The sequence below is a fragment of the Mobula hypostoma genome, chromosome 12 (assembly GCF_963921235.1).
Source record: "Mobula hypostoma chromosome 12, sMobHyp1.1, whole genome shotgun sequence".
NCBI classification, from domain to species: Eukaryota; Metazoa; Chordata; class Chondrichthyes; order Myliobatiformes; family Myliobatidae; genus Mobula; species Mobula hypostoma.
The window spans coordinates 58,109,210-58,128,441 of NC_086108.1; the positions used below are offsets into that span (position 1 = coordinate 58,109,210).

General features: G+C 37.3%; 1 protein-coding gene across 18 annotated transcripts in view; it reads left to right on the forward strand.

Annotated features, from left to right (window-relative positions):
* Positions 1 to 19,232, forward strand: part of lrrc7 (leucine rich repeat containing 7) — a 661,225-nt gene that overhangs the window by 561,206 nt on the left and 80,787 nt on the right. For 14 of the 18 annotated variants that reach the window (XM_063064200.1, XM_063064198.1, XM_063064201.1 and 11 more), the window contains 4 exons: positions 10,848 to 10,975; positions 11,853 to 12,053; positions 12,463 to 12,574; positions 19,008 to 19,179. In XM_063064200.1, coding sequence (XP_062920270.1) covers positions 10,848 to 10,975; positions 11,853 to 12,053; positions 12,463 to 12,574; positions 19,008 to 19,179 — 613 coding nt within the window. The remainder of the gene's footprint in view (positions 1 to 10,847; positions 10,976 to 11,852; positions 12,054 to 12,462; positions 12,575 to 19,007; positions 19,180 to 19,232) is intronic. The other 4 variants (XM_063064202.1, XM_063064204.1, XM_063064217.1 and 1 more) reach the window with 1 other exon arrangement.

Sequence of the window (19,232 nt, forward strand, 5' to 3'; positions counted from 1 at the left end):
ATGGGCTTGCTTCAAAAGCTCTCTACAGACTCGCAAAAGCTTACCGAGGCGTTTCATCAGTTCAGAAAAGAAGCACGGCCGATTCACAACAAATCAGCTTTGAAGTTTAACAAATAGGTATAAAACTGGATGTTATTCAAGAAACTTTAATCGAGCATGATAAGAGGATAAAAGAGTATGAAGAGATTATAACGATACTGGATAAGAAAACTGATGATCTGCAAAAGCTGTAAGAAAAACAATCGAAGTCTAACAGAAAACTGAGACAGAAGATTATTGATTTGGAAAATAGAAGTAGGAGAAACAACTTACGAATCTTGGGACTTAAAGAGTTAATGGAAGGAGATATTCCTAGGGAATTCTTTGCAAACCTTCTGATGGAATTGTTCCCTGATATTATACAGTCTTTACCTTTGATCGTGTTCACAGATCGCCTATTTATAGATTGACTTCTGAATCAAGACCAAGATTGGTCATTATATGCTTTCATGAATTTCAAACAAAGGACCTTTTGATTCGTGAATCCCTTCGGAAAGGTATGATTAACTACAAGGGTTAGAAGATTCGTATTGTTGAAGATTTCTCATCGGAAGTTATGGAAGAAAATGCTAAGTTTAAAAAAGTTACGGCAGAAGTTTATAGCAAAAACTTCAAGCCTTCTCTTCGCTATTCGGCTCGGCTGAGAATTAGAGTGCAAGATGGCTTAAAGAAATGGTTTCTTACAAATGAAGAGGCTTAGAAATATAACTTTTAATATTTTTCAGAATGAATAATTGCTTCTTTTGTTTGGTAAAACTGTATAAGCTTTTTTTCTGCATTTTGCTTTGTCTTGGTTGGAACAGTAATCAACCTTGAATTCTTTGGAGTGGTTCCAGCAGTTTTTTCTGGGGAGGGGGGATGATATTAGAGGGGGTAAATGTTGGCTGCCCTTTGGCCAATTTTCTCTCTTTAGGAGGAGGGAGGGGGATGGGGAGTTTTTTCTTGAACCTGATTTGGAAATTTCGTCAACTCTGTTGCATAGTTACCATATCTCAAGGTTTATTGTTTGGGTTTAATATACATGTTTCTGATTGTTACTTTAACCTTTCCTATAAATAGTTTTTTAATGGATCAAAGTATTAATTTACTTAGTTGTATCGTGAAAGGGCTAAATCACCCTGTGAAAAGAAATAAGATTTTTGCCTATATTAAAAAACTTAAGGTACCAATTGTTTTTCTTCAAGAAACTCATGTATGTAAATGTGACAATTCACGCCTTTTTAATCGATGGAGAGGATCTCATTTCCATTCTTTGTTTCAGGCCAAAACCAGAGCTGTTTTAATTCTTAAAAATAATAAAGTTTCCTCTGTTCAACATAAAGTAATTTCTGATACTGATGGGTGTTTTGTTATAGTATCAGGGAAGCTAGATAACAAATTAATGGCATCTGCCAATGTGTATGTTCCAAATATAGATGACCCAGGCTTCTTTGAGCATTTTTATTTTTCATTTTTGCCAGATCTGGGTCTGTACTAATTGATGATGGGAGATTTTAATTGTTGTTTAGATCCAGCTTTAAATCATTCATCTTCTAAACTAGTGATACCAAATAAATCAGCTGTGTTTATTAAATCTTTTCTAATGAAATGTGGTATTGTTGATGTTTGGCGTTTTTTTTCATCCAGTAGACAGGGAATATTCATTTTTCTCTCATGTCCGTCATACTTATTCCAGGATTGATTACTTTTTATTCAGAGCCAAATGATTCCATTAGTTCAATCCTGTGAATATAAAGAGATTGTTGTCTCAGATCATGCTCCGGTGCTCTTATCTTTAAGTCTCCCTGGCCTTCTTCAAACAAACAGGTTTTGGCATTTTAATCTAACTTTGTTATCTGATAAAGATGTTTTAAAGTTTATAGAGAGACAAATTACTCTTTTTTTTTGAAGGGAATACGTTAGAGGAGACTTCTAGTCTTATCAGATGGGATGCCTTTAAGGCATATACTAGAGGACAAATTATTTCTAATACCGCAAGTATTAAGAAAAAAGCTAATAAAGGGAGAAGTGATTTAGCTAACCAGTTGAAACAATTAGACCAACAGTATGCCTTGGTTCCAGATTCTGCTTTATATAAAAGGCATGTTGAAATTAAAACTAAATATGATCTCCTTTTAACTTATCTAATTGAAACTCAACTCCTAAAAGATAGAAGTCAATTTTATATTCACGGCGACAAAACAAGTAAATTATTGGCTAATCAAATTAAAACCTTTATAGCTAAACAGCAGATTAAGGAAATACGTAAAGCTAACGGTGATAGGACAACTGATCATTTAGAAATAAATGATACTTTCAGAGAATTTTATTCTAGACTCTATAGCTCTGACTTTCCTAAGGATAACAACTTTTTAGACCAGTTAAACATTCCCACAATCTCTGTTGACAACAGAAAGCAGTTGAAACAACCTATTTCTTTTGAGGAAGTTGTCCAAGCTGTGCGCTCATTACACTTGATGAAAGCTCCTGGTCCAGATGGATTTTCTGGAGAGTTTTATAAGACCTTTTCCTCACCGCTTATGTTCAGTTTTTTCGGATTCATTTAAGTTGGGCAGGCTGCCTCAATCTTTCTATGAGGCTTCCATTTCACTTATCCTCAAAAAGAATAAGGATTCAGTTGAATGCTCTTCCTATAGACCAATTTCTTTACTTGATGTTGATACTAAGATTCTATCTAAAGTTCTGGCCCATAGGATTGAAAATATTTTGCCATCTGTCATTTCTGATAATCAGACTGGATTTATCAAAAATCGTTATTCTTATTTTAATCTTCGTCATTTATTAAATGCTATCTATTCTCCTTCTAAGGAGAGATCGGAATGTGTCGTATCCCTACACGCTGAGAAGGCTTTTGACAGATTTGAATGGAATTATTTATTTAAAATTTTAGAAAAATTCAATTTTGGACCTGATTTCATTTATTGGATTAAATTACTTTATTTAGCTCCCTCCACTAGGGTTATTGCGAATTCTCAGAACTCCAAGCCATTTAAGCTTCAACGTGGCACCAGACAAGGCTGTCTGTTGAGTCCTTTGTTTTTTGATCTAGCTTTAGAATCCCTAGCCATAGCCTTTCGAGAATCTAATGATATCACTGGTATTCTAAGGAGAGGCACTACCCACAAAGTTTCGCTTTATGCTGATGATCTATTGCTCTTTATTTCTATTGTCGAGACTTTGTTATCCCATGCGCTTTCTTTACTCTCCAGTTTTAGCCAGTTCTCAGGCTATAAACTGAATTTACACAAGAGTGATCTTTTTCCTTTGAATAACTGGATATCAACTAATTCTAACCTTGCTTTTAAAATTATAAGAAACCAATTTCCTTACTTAGGTATAAACATTACTAAAAATTGTAAGTGCTCATTTAAAGAAAATTTTCTTACCCTGTTGAATTATGTAAAAAGGACAATATCAAATTGGTCGCCTCTTTCGTTATCATTGATGGTTGAATTAATTCTATTAAAATGAATATTTTACCTAAATTTATATATCTTTTTCAGGCATTACCTGTTTTTATCCCTAAATCTTTTTTTGTTTCTCTTGATTCTATTATATCATTATATTATATCATATGGAAAAATAAGCATTCTAGACTAAACAAAATTCATCTTCAGAAAGCTAAAAAGAATGGAGGGCTAGTTTTACCAAACTTTAGGTTTTATTATTGGGCAGTTAATATACGTAATCTTACATTTTGGTTATATTACATTAATCGTGAGGATTGTCCGATGTGGTTTTCTTTAGAAGCTAACTCTGTTAATAAATTTTCTATTACTTTTCTTCTTGGATCCTCACTTCCTTTATTCCTGAGTGAGTTAACTGACAATTTGGTAATTAAACATACTATGAGAATTTGGGTACAATTCCAAAAATACTTCGGCTTATTGAGATTTTCTCTTTCAAGTCCTATTTTTCCTAATTATTTTTTAAAATCATCTATGATAGATGTGGCTTTTAAAGAATGGGATAGATTAGGTATTAAATGCTTCCAGGACTTGTTTGTGGAGGGAAGTCTCCTTTCATTTGAGCAACTGTCAGCTAAGTATAGCTTACCCGAAACTCATTTTTTTTCGATATCTACAAACAAGAGACTTTTTACGGTCTCAAATATTTACATTTCCTAAAAGTCCTGATAAGAATCTACTAGACGTAATTTTTAATTTGAAACCTTTTTATAATGAATCTATATCTAATATTTATAATATGCTGTTGGGAATGAGAAGTGTTCCTTTAGATAAAATAAAAAATCTTTGGAAACAAGACTTAGAGACTTCAATTTCTGAGGAAACTTGAGATGAAATTTTTAAATTGGTTAACACTTCATCATTATGTGCTCACCACTCTCTCCTACAATTTAAATAGGGCCCACATGACCAAGGATAAGTTGTCTCACTTTTATTTGAATATATCTCCTTATTGTGATAAATGTAATAATGAAGAAGGTTCACTCATTAATATATTTTGGACATGCCTGAGTCTTGAAAAATATTGGAAAGAAGTATTTCAAAGCTTCCTGGTACTTTTTAACGTAAATTTTAAGCCTAATCCTTTGACCGCTTTATTTGGTATTGCTGGAGGAAAGGATATTATTTTGGAGAAATCTGATTTGCACATTTTGGCTTTTATTTCTCTTATGGGTAGGAGGGCGCTCTGGCTTAAATGGAAGGATGAGGTTCCACCCACTCACGTTCAATGGCTGCGTGATGTGATGTCATGTTTAAACTTAGAGAAGATTCGGTGTTCAATTTTTGAATCTAATCAAGACTTTCAAACATTGTGGGAACCTTTTCTGAACTATTTTCAAAACCTTTGATTTGCCGTTAAAGCATAGATGATGGCTAATAATATACTTTTTTTCTTTCTTCTTCTTTACTAATCAGCTTTGGTCTTGGTAGTGGGTTATGTTTTTTTCCGTATAGTAAATTTACTATATTTCAATATTATGAATTAATCAATTTGTATGAATATAGAGTAAAGAGTTTGTATGTGCGATTCAGTATAATGTATTTGATATATTTCTTTTTTCTTGAACTCTGTATTCTCCTATGTAGAAAATTAATAAAAATATTGAAAAAGGAAGTTGCATACAGATCCCCATACAGTAGTAAGGATGTGGTCTACAAATTACAATGGGAGATAGAAAATGCATTCCAAAAGGGCAATGTTACAATAGTCATGGGGATTTCAATATGCAGATAGATTGAGAAAATCAGGTTGGTGCTGAATTTCAAGAGGGAGGATTTCTAGAATCCCTTTGAGATGGCTTTTTAGAGCAGCTCGTGGTTGAGCCCACTAGGGGATCAACTATTCTGAATTGGGTGTTGTGCAATGAACCAGAATTGATTAGAAAGCTTAATGTAAAAGATCCCTTAGGAGAGGTGAATATAATACGAGCAAGTTCACCCTGAAATTTGACAAGGAGAAAATTGTTTGGAAAAGAACACTGGCAGGGATGATGGCAGAACAGCAATGGCTGGACTTTCTGGAAGCAATTTGGAAGGTAGAAGGTAGAGGATATATACATCCCAAAGAGGAAGAGTACGTTAAAGGAAAGATGACACAACCATGGCAGACAAGAGAAGTCAAAGCCAACATAAAAGCCAAAGACAGGGCATATAATAGAGCAAGGATAAGTGGGAAGCTTTTGAATACCAACAGAAGGCAATTATAGATAGATAGATAGATAGATATACTTTATTGATCCCAAGGGAAATTGGGTTTCGTTACAGCCACACCAACCAAGAATAGAGCATAAATATAGCAATACAAAAACCACAAACAATCAAACAACAAAATGCAAACTATGCCAGATGGAAAATAAGTCCACTACCAGCCTATTGGCCTATTAAAAAGGTAATTAAGAAGGTAAAGATGAAAAACAAAATTAAGTTAGCCAGTAGTATTAAAGAAGATACCAAACGTTTCTTCGGATACATTAATAGTAAAAGTGAGGCAAGGATGGATATCAAACCACCGGAAAATGATTTTGGAGAGGGAGCAATGGGAGCCAAGGAAATGGCAGGCAAACTATTTTGCATCAGTCTTCACTGTGGAAGACATTAGCAGTACGGTGGAAGTGCCAAGTGTCATTGGTAATGAAGTGTGTGAAGTTACCATAACTAGAGAGAAGGTTCTTGGGAAACTGAAAAGTCTGAAGGTAGGTAAGTCAGCTGGACCAGATGGTATACACCTCAGGGTTCTGAAAGAGGTGACTGAAGAGATTCTGGAGGGTTCTTTCAAGAATCACTAGGGTACTTGGAGGCACATGATGAAGTAGGCCGTAGTGAACATGGTTTCCTCAAGGGAAAATCTTGCCTGACAAATCTGTTGGAATGCTTTGAAGAAATAACAAGCAGGATAAAGAAAGGAAATTTGTTTGATGTGGTGTATTTGGATTTTCAGAAGGCCTTTGAAAAGGTGCCACACGTGAGGCTGCTTATCAAGCTACGAACCCATGGTATTACAGGAAAGATTCTAGCATGGATAAAGCTGTGGCTGATTTGCAGGAGGCAAAGAGTGGGAATAAAAAGAGCCTTTTCTGGTTGGCTGCCAGTGACTAGTGGTGTTCCAAAGGGGACAGTGTTGGGACCACTTCTTTTTGCATTAGATGTCATTGATTTGGATGATAGAATTGATGGCTTTGTTGCGATGTTTGCAGATGATATGAACATAGGTAGAGAGCAGGTAGTTTTGAGGAAGTAGAGAGGCTACAGAAGGACTTAGACAGATTAAGAGAATGGCAAAGAAGTGGCAAATGGAATAGTGTTGGGAAGTTGATGTTTATGCATTTTGGTAGAAGAAATGAGAGGGTTGGCTATTTTCTAAATGGAGAGAAAATACCCAAAAAAAAACGAGGCACGATGGGATTTGTGAGTCCTTGTGCATGATTCCCCACAGGTTAATTTGCAGGTTGAGTTTGTGGTGAGGAAGACAAATGCAACACTAGCATTCATTTCTGGAGGGCTAGAATGTAAAAGCAAGGATGTAATGTTGACACTTTATAATGTACTGGTGAGGCCTCAGTTGGAATGTTGTGAGTAATTTTGGGCCCTTATCTTAGAAATGATTTGCTGAAACTGGAGAGGGTTCAAAGGAAGTTCACCAAAATGATTCCAGGATTGAATAGTTTGTCATATGAAGGGTGTTTGATGGCTCTGGGTATGTTTTCATCAGAATTCAGAAGAATGAAGGGTGCCCTAATTGAAACCTATCAAATGGTGAAAGGCCTTGATAGAGTAGATGTGGAGAGGATGTTTCCTGTGGTGGGAGAGTCTAAGACCAGAGGACACAGCCTCAGAATAGAGGAGCATTCTTTTAGAATGGAGATGAGGTGGAATTCCTTTACCCAAAGAGAGGTGAATCTGTGGAATTCTTTGCCACAGTCAGCTATGGAGGCCAAGTATATGTATATTTCAGGCAGAGGCTGATAAATTCTTGATGGGTGAGGGAATGAAGGGCTATGAGGAGATGGCGATAGATTGGGACTGTGAGGATAATTGGATCTGTCATGATGAAATGGCGGATAGATTTGATGGGCCAAATGGCCTAATTCTGCTCCTATATGGTACTTAAATGCAGTTATTCAGACAGCCTGCCACTACTTCATAATTCATTTCCTAACATCTTCCAAAGACATTAATGTGCCACAGTATACTCCTATCTGTTGCAGTAAACTGGGAATATCTTACAGGTATGATTCTTCTATATTAGCTGTGACTGTTAGTTTGGTCAAGCTGTTACAAGAGAGCATCAATAATAGGCTTATTATTGCACTAACTCAACTTCAGAGAAGTGTGAATCCAACATGATTTATTTCCTGTTAATACCAAAGGACCTTTTTGGCATGGGTGACCAAACCAAGAGCCAAAGCACAAAGCCCTGTCTCCAGCCAGCATAGCTCTCCAGGTCATTGAGGCATGCAAGTCTCCAAACCCTACAACAAGGTTGTGGTCTTCTTGGAGGTCAGCTCCATTACACTGCAGAAGAAATTAAGTCTTGATTATTTAAGAGCCTGAATTTTATTGAGAAATGCCAGTTGTTCTGCCTGGATTTACTGACAATTAAGTCCATGAGCACCTGAAATTTCAGTATTCATGTGAATGTAGAGGGTCCAAAATGACTCTCCCAGGCGTGGCTTAGCTTGGTTTAGTGTTAGATTTTTTTTGCAGTTTTGACTGTACTGTACGATGACCTTGACATATAGAGGGCATTGCCCAGGAATTCACCAATCAGATTGGAGCTGGCTTCATTGAGGAAGTTGTTGATAGCTGATCCAGTAGAGTTAAGTGGGGATTTAATGACTGTATGAGCTAGGGACATGGGAGCTTTCTTCTGTGAGTAAATTCTAGACCATTGTAACTATTCTGTAACATTTTAAGGACAATCTCTCTGTGATGCTTCCTATTTACAATCATCAAAGATTTGAGAAGCTCATGGTTTTGCTAATAGATCTGAACTTCTCACTGTTATCATATTACTGTTTGTGGAATCTTGCTGTTCATAGATTGGCTTCCTGACCCCTGCATTGTAATAGTGACCGCAAAGAAAGAATATTCTTGGCTGTAAGGTACTTTTGGTTACACTGAAGGTGTGAAAAGTGTAATAGAATTGCTTGACTTTTTCCAATCAAAGGTTGGAACTTAGGAAAGTAGTTTCTAATTTACTGATTCATTAATTAGATAAAATATCTAAAGCATTCTTGAAGAGAATCTTTTTTGAAAAATATCTCACGACTTTCTGGTGAACAGATCAGGTGACCAAACGACAGCGGAAATAGACTTCTGTGATGACTTTCTTTCCTGAAATAGTTACTGACACACAAACAAATACAGTGGATTCCAGTTAATTGGGACACTTCAGGACCAGTACATTTTGTCCTAGTTAAGCAGCTGCCTCAACTAGCCAAACGAGTTAGAACACTATCAATACTACTGCTGGTTGGCCGTCATATCCGAACAGAAACCCGTGCAGGCAAAATCTTAAAGTGGAAGAGTCATTGCACGGGTTAGTTCCACTCCCTTGACCTTGGAAGTCCAGGTCTGAGTCAAGTAGACGTCACAACTGGGTTCTTTCCTGGTTGCAGTGGATGACTAAGACTTCTTCTGTGCCTCGTTATACCATTCACCTTCCACTTTCCTTCCTAGCCATCGGATCTCAGTGTAGATCTCAATCAGCCTGTCTGCCAGAGCTGACTTTGCACGCTAGGGCAGGCACGTCTCCATATCATCAGGGCAGGCACGTCTCCATATCGTCAGGGCAGGCACGTCTCCATATCGTCAGGGCAGACACGTCTCTATATCGTCAGGGCAGGCACGTCTCCATATCGTCAGGGCAGGCACGTCTCCATATCCTCAGGGCAGGCACGTCTCCATATCATCAGGGGAGGCACGTCTCCATATCATCAGGGCAGGCACGTCTCCATATCATCAGGGTAGGCTCGTCACCATATCATCAGGGGAGGCATGTCTCCATATCATCAGGGGAGGCACGTCTCCATATCATCAGGGCAGGCACGTCTCCATATCATCAGGGCAGGCACGTCTCCATATCATCAGGACAGGCTCGTCTCCATATCATCAGGGGAGGCACGTCTCCATATCATCAGGGCAGGCACGTCTCCATATCATCAGGGCAGGCACGTCTCCATATCATCAGGGCAGGCATGTCTCCATATCATCAGGGTAGGAGACCCACTGGCTACCCTCGCCTGGTTTAGGCCGCCTATCAAAGCGGTGTACTGAGGTGTGGCCATAGTCGCATGCAAACAGCCACAGGTGAGAGCTGAGTGTCTGGTGGGGACCAAGGATAACATTTAAGATAATTGTCAAGGTCTTCAAATTCTTCATAGGTCCTAACTTGTTGAAGTAGTGGAAGCATTTGATTTTCACTCCCAGTCATTTCTGGCATTTCCAAGTCTGAATATTTGAAACGGCAGTTCTGAATTGTCTTACTGCTTATTTCTGGCCAACTATCAATGATAAATATCATTGCTTTTTAAACACAAACACACACAACTGATGTGTGTGACACATGCAAACTGTTAACTCAAGCATAGCATTGTGTCAGCACACAACTGATGTTAGTTAGAAAAGTTAACAACAGTCTCCAGCCCTAGTTAAGTGGCATATTCTCCCAAATAAACAAAGGGAATCCTGGCTATTTTCTCAGTTAGTTTTTGTTTTGTAAGAGTTGTCCAAATAAGTGGCTGTTGTGATGGCCCAATTAAACAGAATCCACTGTAGCCGTTTTATTTGTGGTTCCTGCAAGTACTTCAGCGGCAGCCAGCCCCAGGACAATTAAAGCCTAACCTAATTCAGCACTGCTAACAAAGAAAGAGGGGAAAAAGTAATGATTTCTTTTTACCTAAATAACAGTCTAGAAATTTGTGTGCACATTTCGGAATGAAAATACTAAATAGCCACAACTTGGATTGTGTCTTTTGAAATCTGCACACACTAAAGTCCTAGGAAATATTTTTCCACCTAGATACAAGATGAAGGAATGAGGCACCAACATACCCTGAGCATATTGAGTCTTGCCTGTAATTTCTCATCCTCCAAAATTAAGGAGATTGAATCACTAGATGGCAAATGGTACCTGTGAGCCATATTAGTCAATAGTTGTTAAATGAGATTGTCTTCGTTGATTTCCCATGGAATATACAGTATGAGTTCAAACCTTAAAAGGAGAAAAAAAGGACAATTTAGATATTATTCATTGTAATATTTATCATGATGGTATATTTTATATATATACACACACACACACACACAATATTTTTTGTATTTTGTTTTGTATATTTCTAGTAGATTTCCCTTCAGACAGCGATAGCTTCAATCCAACCTTGTGGGAAGAACAAAGGCAACAACGTATGCAAGTTGCTTTTGAGTTTGAAGAGAAGAAAGAAGACGAGGAAGCTTCTGGCAATGTCAAGGTTATTGCTGATAGCACTTACTTTATATTGTAAATTTTGCCAAAAATGAAGCTGCAGAAATTCATCGGTACAATTTTTGGGCACTAGCATCTTATTGCATTGGTCTCTAATGCTGTTTTTTTTTAATTTTCAAAATTTATCAACACCCTTTGAAAAGCAGTTTTCATAGAAATGTGCAGCGCAGAAATTTCAAAGAGGCCTTTCAACCCACTTTGTCACTGAGGACTATGATACTTATTTCTTTCTATATTTCTATATACTTTTGGATAGAAAGCCGTAGACGTAATCTCTTTTAAACAATGTTATTTTATTTGGCTCCACCACCGTCTCCTTGCTTACATACACAGTTTAGTTTTTTTAGTTATGGAGTTTAACTCAGTCTCTAGTTTGGGCTGAGTAATCTGATTTTGGCTTAGCTGCTGAGAAGAAACCTTACAACTAAATTTCAACGCTGTCAATAGTTCAAAAGTGGATTAAAGAAGCATTATTCACTACTGCTGATATTACTTTCATTTATTATTAAAATTTACTCCTGCTAATTGGACTCCAAACTGAAGGAGGAGTTGTGTTGAGTGTCATTGAAAAAGTTTTTCCTACAATTTCTTCCCTGCCACATATTTATAACTGATAAATATAGCATGGGTAAGTTAGTAGGCAGCTGCTTGCATCCCAACTGATTCAGATGAAAATTGGTTGAAAGTGTGATTACTTTGATAGTACGAGGAAGAATAGTAATGTATGCTGTAAAATGAACACAGATTCATAGAGAGAAAGCAATAGGCTAGTTGTATTTGTAATGTTGATGGCCACCTGTAACCTTATTGAATAAAGAAGTTTCAAGTCAATTACATTTATTTGTTTCAATTTTCCCTTTCAGGCTGAAATAAATCTTAAGCGCTATCCTACCCCTTACCCAGAAGACCTGAAAAATATGGTGAAATCTGTTCAGCACTTGGTAGGAAAACATAACCATGAAGGATCTACAGAAAATTCAACAGGTGCCACAAGTATAGAGTATGCTATAAAAGAGAAATATGAACATAAGTGGCCAGTACCAACAAAGGAAGCTACACTTGAGGTAATCAATGAAATTTTAAAATAATTTAATCTCTATTCATCATTCAGGTTTATCTGTTGATTTATCTTTCATATTATTTTCTTTGCTAGTTTGCTAAATTCTGCCCATGGGCAACCAATTGAATGGGGTGTAAGCATGCCATCAAACTCACTACAAAGCCAGCTGTATTGTCAAATGACCACATTTCTTACCTGCTTTGGATACATTAAAAATTCCTCTAGTATTCATTGTCTAATGAGATGCAATAACAGCTTGGATAAAGTTGTGGAAACATACTACACCTCAGGGAAATGCTAGAAGAAAGAATTAAAACGATAATAAAAACAAAGTAACAGTAGAAGCCACAGGCAAGACTATATATTGCATCTACTCATTTTCTTGAAAAATCTGCTTCATTTGTCTTCCACAGAGATCATTAGGTGATTCGCCAAATGATTTGAGAATGGGAGAACTGCGACTTGCACTTACAGATACTCCGCTATTCAAGCCCAAAGCTGTCCTGTTAGGTAAAGAGAAGAAAGGTATGGTGTCGACTGATGGAGAGCAAGAACATTCAGGGATGTTGCTTGAAGGATGATCTTGGTGGGACAAAATGAGAATGAGAGAATCATCTTGTTTGTATAGAGAATATGATCTTTGGGTTCCCAACTTTACACATTTCTCTTGAGGAAAAAAATTGCTGAAAAGATTGTAAAATTAATGTTATATCTTTTAGCATACAGCTGCATAGTCTAGGATTTTTTAGCAAATGCTCTAAGATATGTGATAAATTAATTTACATTTTGTGTTGCTGCATCACGATTCTTACTACCTAGGGAGCACGATATGATATCAGAGTGAATAGAACATAGAACAATAGTGAGGAACAGAAACAGGCCCTTCAGCCCATAGTGTTGTACTGAATCAATTAAATTAGTAACCAAATTGCCAACTATTCATGTGCCTATCTAAATATGTCTTAAAGTCCCTAATGCCATCTACCATCACCTCAGACAGCTCATTCCAGGCACCCACCACTCTATGTAAAAAAAACAAAACTTTCACCTCGTATCTCCTTTGAATTTACCCCCTCTCACTTTAAATACCTGCCCTCTGGCATTAAACATTACAACCCTGGAAAAAAGATATTGACTGTTCACTCACAATCTTATATACCTGTCTCTATCAGATCTCGCGTCAGCCTCCACCGCTCCAGAGAAAACAAATCAAGTATCTCCAACCTCTCGCTATAGCACATGCCCTCTAATCCAGGCAGCATCCTGGTAAACCTCTTCTGCGTTCACTGAAATGCCTTGACATCCTTCCGATAGTGGAGCGACCAGAACTGTCTGTAATACTCCAGCTGCGGCCTAATTAGAGTTTTATAAAGCTGCAACATAACTTCTTAACTTTTGAACTCAATGCCTTGATGGATAAAGGCATTTTAACCACCCTATCAATCTATGTTAACACTCTGGGGATCTCAAGGTCCCTCTGCTCTACAACACTGTTAAAGGTCTTCCCCTTAAGAGTACACTGTCTCTTCACATTTAACCTACCAACAGGCAACACTTCAAATTTGTCTGGGTAAACCCTATCTGGCATTTCTTCTGCCACATCTGCAACTGATCTATATGTCACTATATTCTTTGCCAATCTTCTACATTATCCACAGCATTACTAATCTTCATATCATGTGCAGAGTTACTAACCAACCCATTTACATTTTCATCCAGGTTATCTATATACATGACTAACAGCAGAGGTCCCAGTACAGATCCCTGCAGAACACTGCTAATCACAGAGCTCCAGCTAGATTAAGTACCTTCAACTACCACCATCTCTCTTCTGGGCAAACCAATTTTGAATGCAAACAACACATTCACCATCAATGCCATGCATTTAATCCATTGTATGAGCCTCCCATGAGGAAGCTTGTCAAATACCTTACCAAAGTACATGGAGACAACAACCATGGCTCTACCTTCATCAATCACCCTCATCACTGCATCAAAATATTCAATCAAGTTTGTAAAATGTGACCTGCCCTGCACAAAGCCATGCTGGCTACCCTCGGCCATCGTTTACCAAAGGCTCATAAATCTAATCCCAAAGAATTCTCTTGCTTTAAGAAGGTCCCAGATTATATTATGGAAGTTGAAGTCCCCCATAACAACCCTATTGTTTTTACATCTTTCTTTAATCATCTGTACATATCCCGGTGCCTTTTGGTGGAGTCTGTAGTGATTGCATCATTCCCATTTTTGAGTTCTACCCATATAGACTCAGTGGATGAGCCCTCCATTATGTCATCTCTGAGTGTGGCTCTAATATTGTCCCTGATAAGTTGTGCAACTCAACCCCCCCCCCCCCCCGCTTTATATCCCTCTCTCTATATTTTCTGAAACATTGAAATCCTGGGACTTTAAGCATCCATTCCTGTACCTCTCTCAACCAGAACTCTAATGGCCACAACATCATAGTTCCATGTACTGATCCATGCTCTAACTTCATCACCTTTATCCATAATACCCCTAGCGTTAAAATACACACACTTCAAACTATCCATCCCGTAATGTCTATTGCTATGTTTCTGCCTATTTTTACTAGCTCTGACATTTACCTTCTTCTCCTTCCCTTCACTTTCTGACTTGGTGCTCTGATTCCCATCCCCCTGCCAAAGTAGTTTAAACTTTCCGAGTATCATTAGTAAACCGCCTGGTCGGGGTATTGGTACCCCTCTAGTCTATGTGCAGCCCATCCCTCTTGTACAGTTAATGGTGATCACAAATTCACTAAATTAGCTTGATAACCAGATTAATTTATACCATTTGTGAATAACACTGCAGATTCCATAACAGTGCTGATATAGTGTTTGTAGGCCCTAACTAAGAGAATTATCACTTGTTTGCAGCACAAGGTTGGTGCCAGCACCTGTAGATTTAAAGGCTTAGAATTAGGGAGGTATTCAAATATTCAGTTGGTTCCCTACCTCAGATATTTTAATATATTGATACCCTGATTAAAATCTTAAGTGGGGTTAAATATACCACTAACCCTATCACAATATAATGAAGTAAATTTCTATTTTACAATAATGTGTGTTGTCCAAATTATGTGATCTAGAGCCATATTCCAATTCTAGTTGAAATCTAACAATTGAGTTACGGCTTAAACATACTGTTGGAGGTGGTGGGGAATAATCGGTTGTTGAAACACTTGACTAAATAGATAATTAAAACCATATTAATGTTATAAATAATTGGACATTCAATCTAATACTGATAACTCTGGCAATTAATGACAAAGACACTGGCCCTGGTATCATAGGTACATATTGAACATCAGTTGCACCAGTGTTGTGTGCTATTCACAGCCAATAAGGCTGAAAACTAATAAGAGGGCTCAAGTAACAAGAGACTTAATAAATCAGACAGAAATGGGAGAGCGAGTAGCGAAAGGGTGAATGAAAATCAAAGGAGCAGAAAATATAAGAAAATTATGCAGGGAGTAACATTTGATAAAAGTCAAAGTTTAAGATGTGTCATCAGAATGTATTCAGTGAACTCAATCCTCCAGGTTACTCAGTGTGCCAAAAGATTGGGCAAAATTGTAAAGGAGTTGGGGGTAGCATAAGTAATTGAGGAAGATATCTATATGATGGTAGGTGGTGATATAGGTGCTATGGGTTATATTGTGGAATAGGTTTCAGTGGAAATAAAGAATAGCAGGGAGAAGGAAACAAAGGTGAGAGTGATCTGTAGACCCCAACTTTGTTGCCTCATGTTAAGTCAAAGCATAAAAGTAGAAATGTTGAAAGTTTATAAAAAGGGAAGTGTAATTATCAAAAGTCATTTTAATTTACACATTGACAGAACTAATCAAACTGACAAGGACATTGAGGAAGGGGAATTTATGGGGTGCATAATGTTACTTAAAGCAAAACATTACAGAATTTGCCTGGGAACAGCTTATTTTATAATTAGTCATCTGTGAAGATGTAGGATTAATAAATGATCTTGAACTAGCAATTACAACATTTAGGATTCCAGATATAGTTTGAGGGTGAACACCCTAGCTCCAAAACCTGTGTCCTCAACTTAAATTAGAAAAATTACAAAGGGTTGCAGGAAGAGATGTCTAGAGTTGACTGGGAAAGTAGGCTAAAGAATAGGTCAGTAGAATAGTGGCAGGTATTTCAGCAGCCAATTCATAACAGTCAGCGGAAAATGACCTGAATTGGGACAAGGAACTCACTGAGAAGGTGAAGCATCTGTGGTTAACAAAAGGGGTCAAAGAAAATATTAGATCAAAGTACTAAAGCACACAATGTGGTAAAAGGGAGGTCCGCGATTTGTTCTGAAACCAACAACAGAGTACAGAAAGCTAATGAGGAGGGAGACAATTGATTGTTGCAGTAAACTGACAAGCAATATCAAAACAATAACAAGAGCTTCTATTGATATAGAAGATAGAAGGCGGGAAAGGTAAATGTGAGGCCCTTGCAGATTTGGCTGTGGAATTAATGAGGGAAAACAATGCAATGATAGATATAACAATACTTTGCATCACCCACAGGGGACTCTGCAAGTATTCCAAAGTATTATGCAAGATCTCCCTTCCTATCATGAAGAACAAAGTATTAAAAAAGCTAATGGGAGAAAATGTAGCCAAATTGCTTCAAATTCAGTGATTTTCCAAGGTAGACAAATCCCTGAATTCCAGGACCATGTCAATAGATTGGAAAATTGTGGATGTGGTGACAGCAGGAAACCTATAGTCTATTTATCTCAGTATTTTTGGAGAAGATATTGGAGTCTGCAATCAAGAAAAAAAACAGCCATTTATTTAAAAAAGATTAATATAATCAAATGTGGTCAATATAGTTTTATGAAGTGGAGACTGTGTTTGACAAATTTGCTAGAGTTCTTAAAAGATAAAGCAGACAGACTTCATAGAGGGAAATCAGTACTGTTGAACATTTGGGTTTTAGAAGATATTTGGTAAAGTGCCACAGAATCAGAATGCGGTTTACTATCATTGACATGTGTCATAAAATGTGTTGTTTTATGGCAATATTGTCAATAGTGTGTTAACAAGAATCGAAGACTGGTTATCAGAGAGAAGGTAGAGTCAGAATGAATGGGTCTTTCACAGACTGGAAAAGTGTAACTGGTAGAATGTCCGAAGGATCAATCCTTGGCCTGAAATTAATTACTACCTATGTTGTTGATGAGAAGGGGATTTTTTGTGTCTCTGCTGTAAGATTTGTTTGCTGATGATGTGAAAATAGGTGAGAATGCATATTTCATTAGGGACATTTGCACTATGAAGCCGGTTAAGTAAATGAGTGAAAAGTATGGAAAGAGGAATTTACTAAAGTGTGAGGTAATGCACTTCAGTAGGAGGAATGAAAAGCAAACTATTCTCTAAATAGAGAGAGATTGAAAATGAGTGGAGTATCAGAGGATCTAGGTGAAAAGGCAAATATATGAATGCTGGTCTTCATTGTTGGCAGTTCCTGTTTATAAACAGAGATCTAATTTTGTACAGCTGTTGTTAAAACCATATTTGGACAGTATCCAGTTCTAGTTCCCTTACTTCAGAAATAACATTAAAACCATTCTAGAAGACGTTCACTCAACTAATCCTTGGGATGCAAAGGTTGACTCAAATAGCTAAAAAGGTAATTTATAAGAATAAGGATGGTCATATGGAAATCTACGATATCCTAAAGGGGCAAGACAACATTGATTTTAAAATGTTTCCATTGGTATGGGTGTTTTAAGGAAGGAGGCATAGTTAAGATAAGGAGGTGCAGAGGAATTTCTTCTCAAGGATACTGATAAATCTCTGGATTTTTTGTGAATACTGGAAATCCTTGAGGAGGTTAATATATTTTTGAAAGATTGGGATTTGAAGGGTTTGTTGAAACTTGCACAAAAGAGTAAGCTGGGGCAGATCAGCCACGGCCATATTGTGTTGGGCATGTGGCCAAGTGGTTAAGGCATTTGTCTAGTTACCTCAAGGTCGCTAGTTCGAGCCTCAGCTGTGGCAGCGTTTGTGCTCTTGAGCAAGGCACTTAATCACACATTGCTCTAGTCTATGTGAAGAGTGGCACCCCACACAGACTTCCAATCTGCACCTTGTAAGGCATGAAAATGCCCGACACAGGCCTCTCATGGTCTGAGTCGACGTTCCCTCCCTCCCATATTAAATAATGGGCCATGTACAATTCCTAATTCCATTTCGCTACTGATTTATGGAAAATAGAATTAACATTGTAACTGCTTAGTTATTGGGGCCACAATTACAGCTGGAAGGAATATCAATAAAACAAAATATTTGCATTCATCTGTAAATGACCTTTAGGGCCATTTATAAAACCTGTAGGATATCCTATGCAAAATATTAAACAAAAAAAGTACTTTACATTAAACAAGATTCCTTTTGTTAAATGAGGATTGAATTAATACTAGTCTTTTGAATACAGTTATTTACCTTCTGGAATTTATTTTATTTCAACTTCCTCTCTTCTTTGAAAATATGGATTTTTGAGTTTTGCCAATAATGCATCAAAACCACATTTACGCATTTGTAAAGTCAACAGTGAAGAACAAGGAGATTGATTGTGGGGACAACGGTGAACACGTATTACTTCATACAGTCCTGAAATTTTCAATGGGGATTACAACACCGTGAAAGGTGTCCCTCTGCACAAAGTATTTTAAGTACCATTTTGGGAATAGTTAACCTAACTTGACAAATCACAATGATTGAATTCTCTTCTAGACTGCTGGTTTACTTTCCAATCAAGCTTTCTGTTTAATTCCTACCTGGCTCTGTCATATTAAAAAAATAGCATTCCTTAATAGTATCCCCAAAATGCAATTTGTAGACATAGCAATATAAAACACATATGATTTTATTAATTGTTTTTGATAATGATTTTTCAATGTTATATTGTACATTAAGAATCAACAGATGAATCAGAGGGTGACAGAATAAACAACAGTGGCTCCTCAGGTTCCTACTCAGATTATTCACCTTCCCAAGCATCTTCAGGTTCTTCTGGAGCACCGATTAAAGTCAGCACATTGCAGACAGCAGTAAAAGATGGTGTAGCTGCAGCTTCTTGGGGAAACAGGTGTGTGAATTCATGGAAATTATTAATTACCTTTTTAATCTTTGCATATTCTA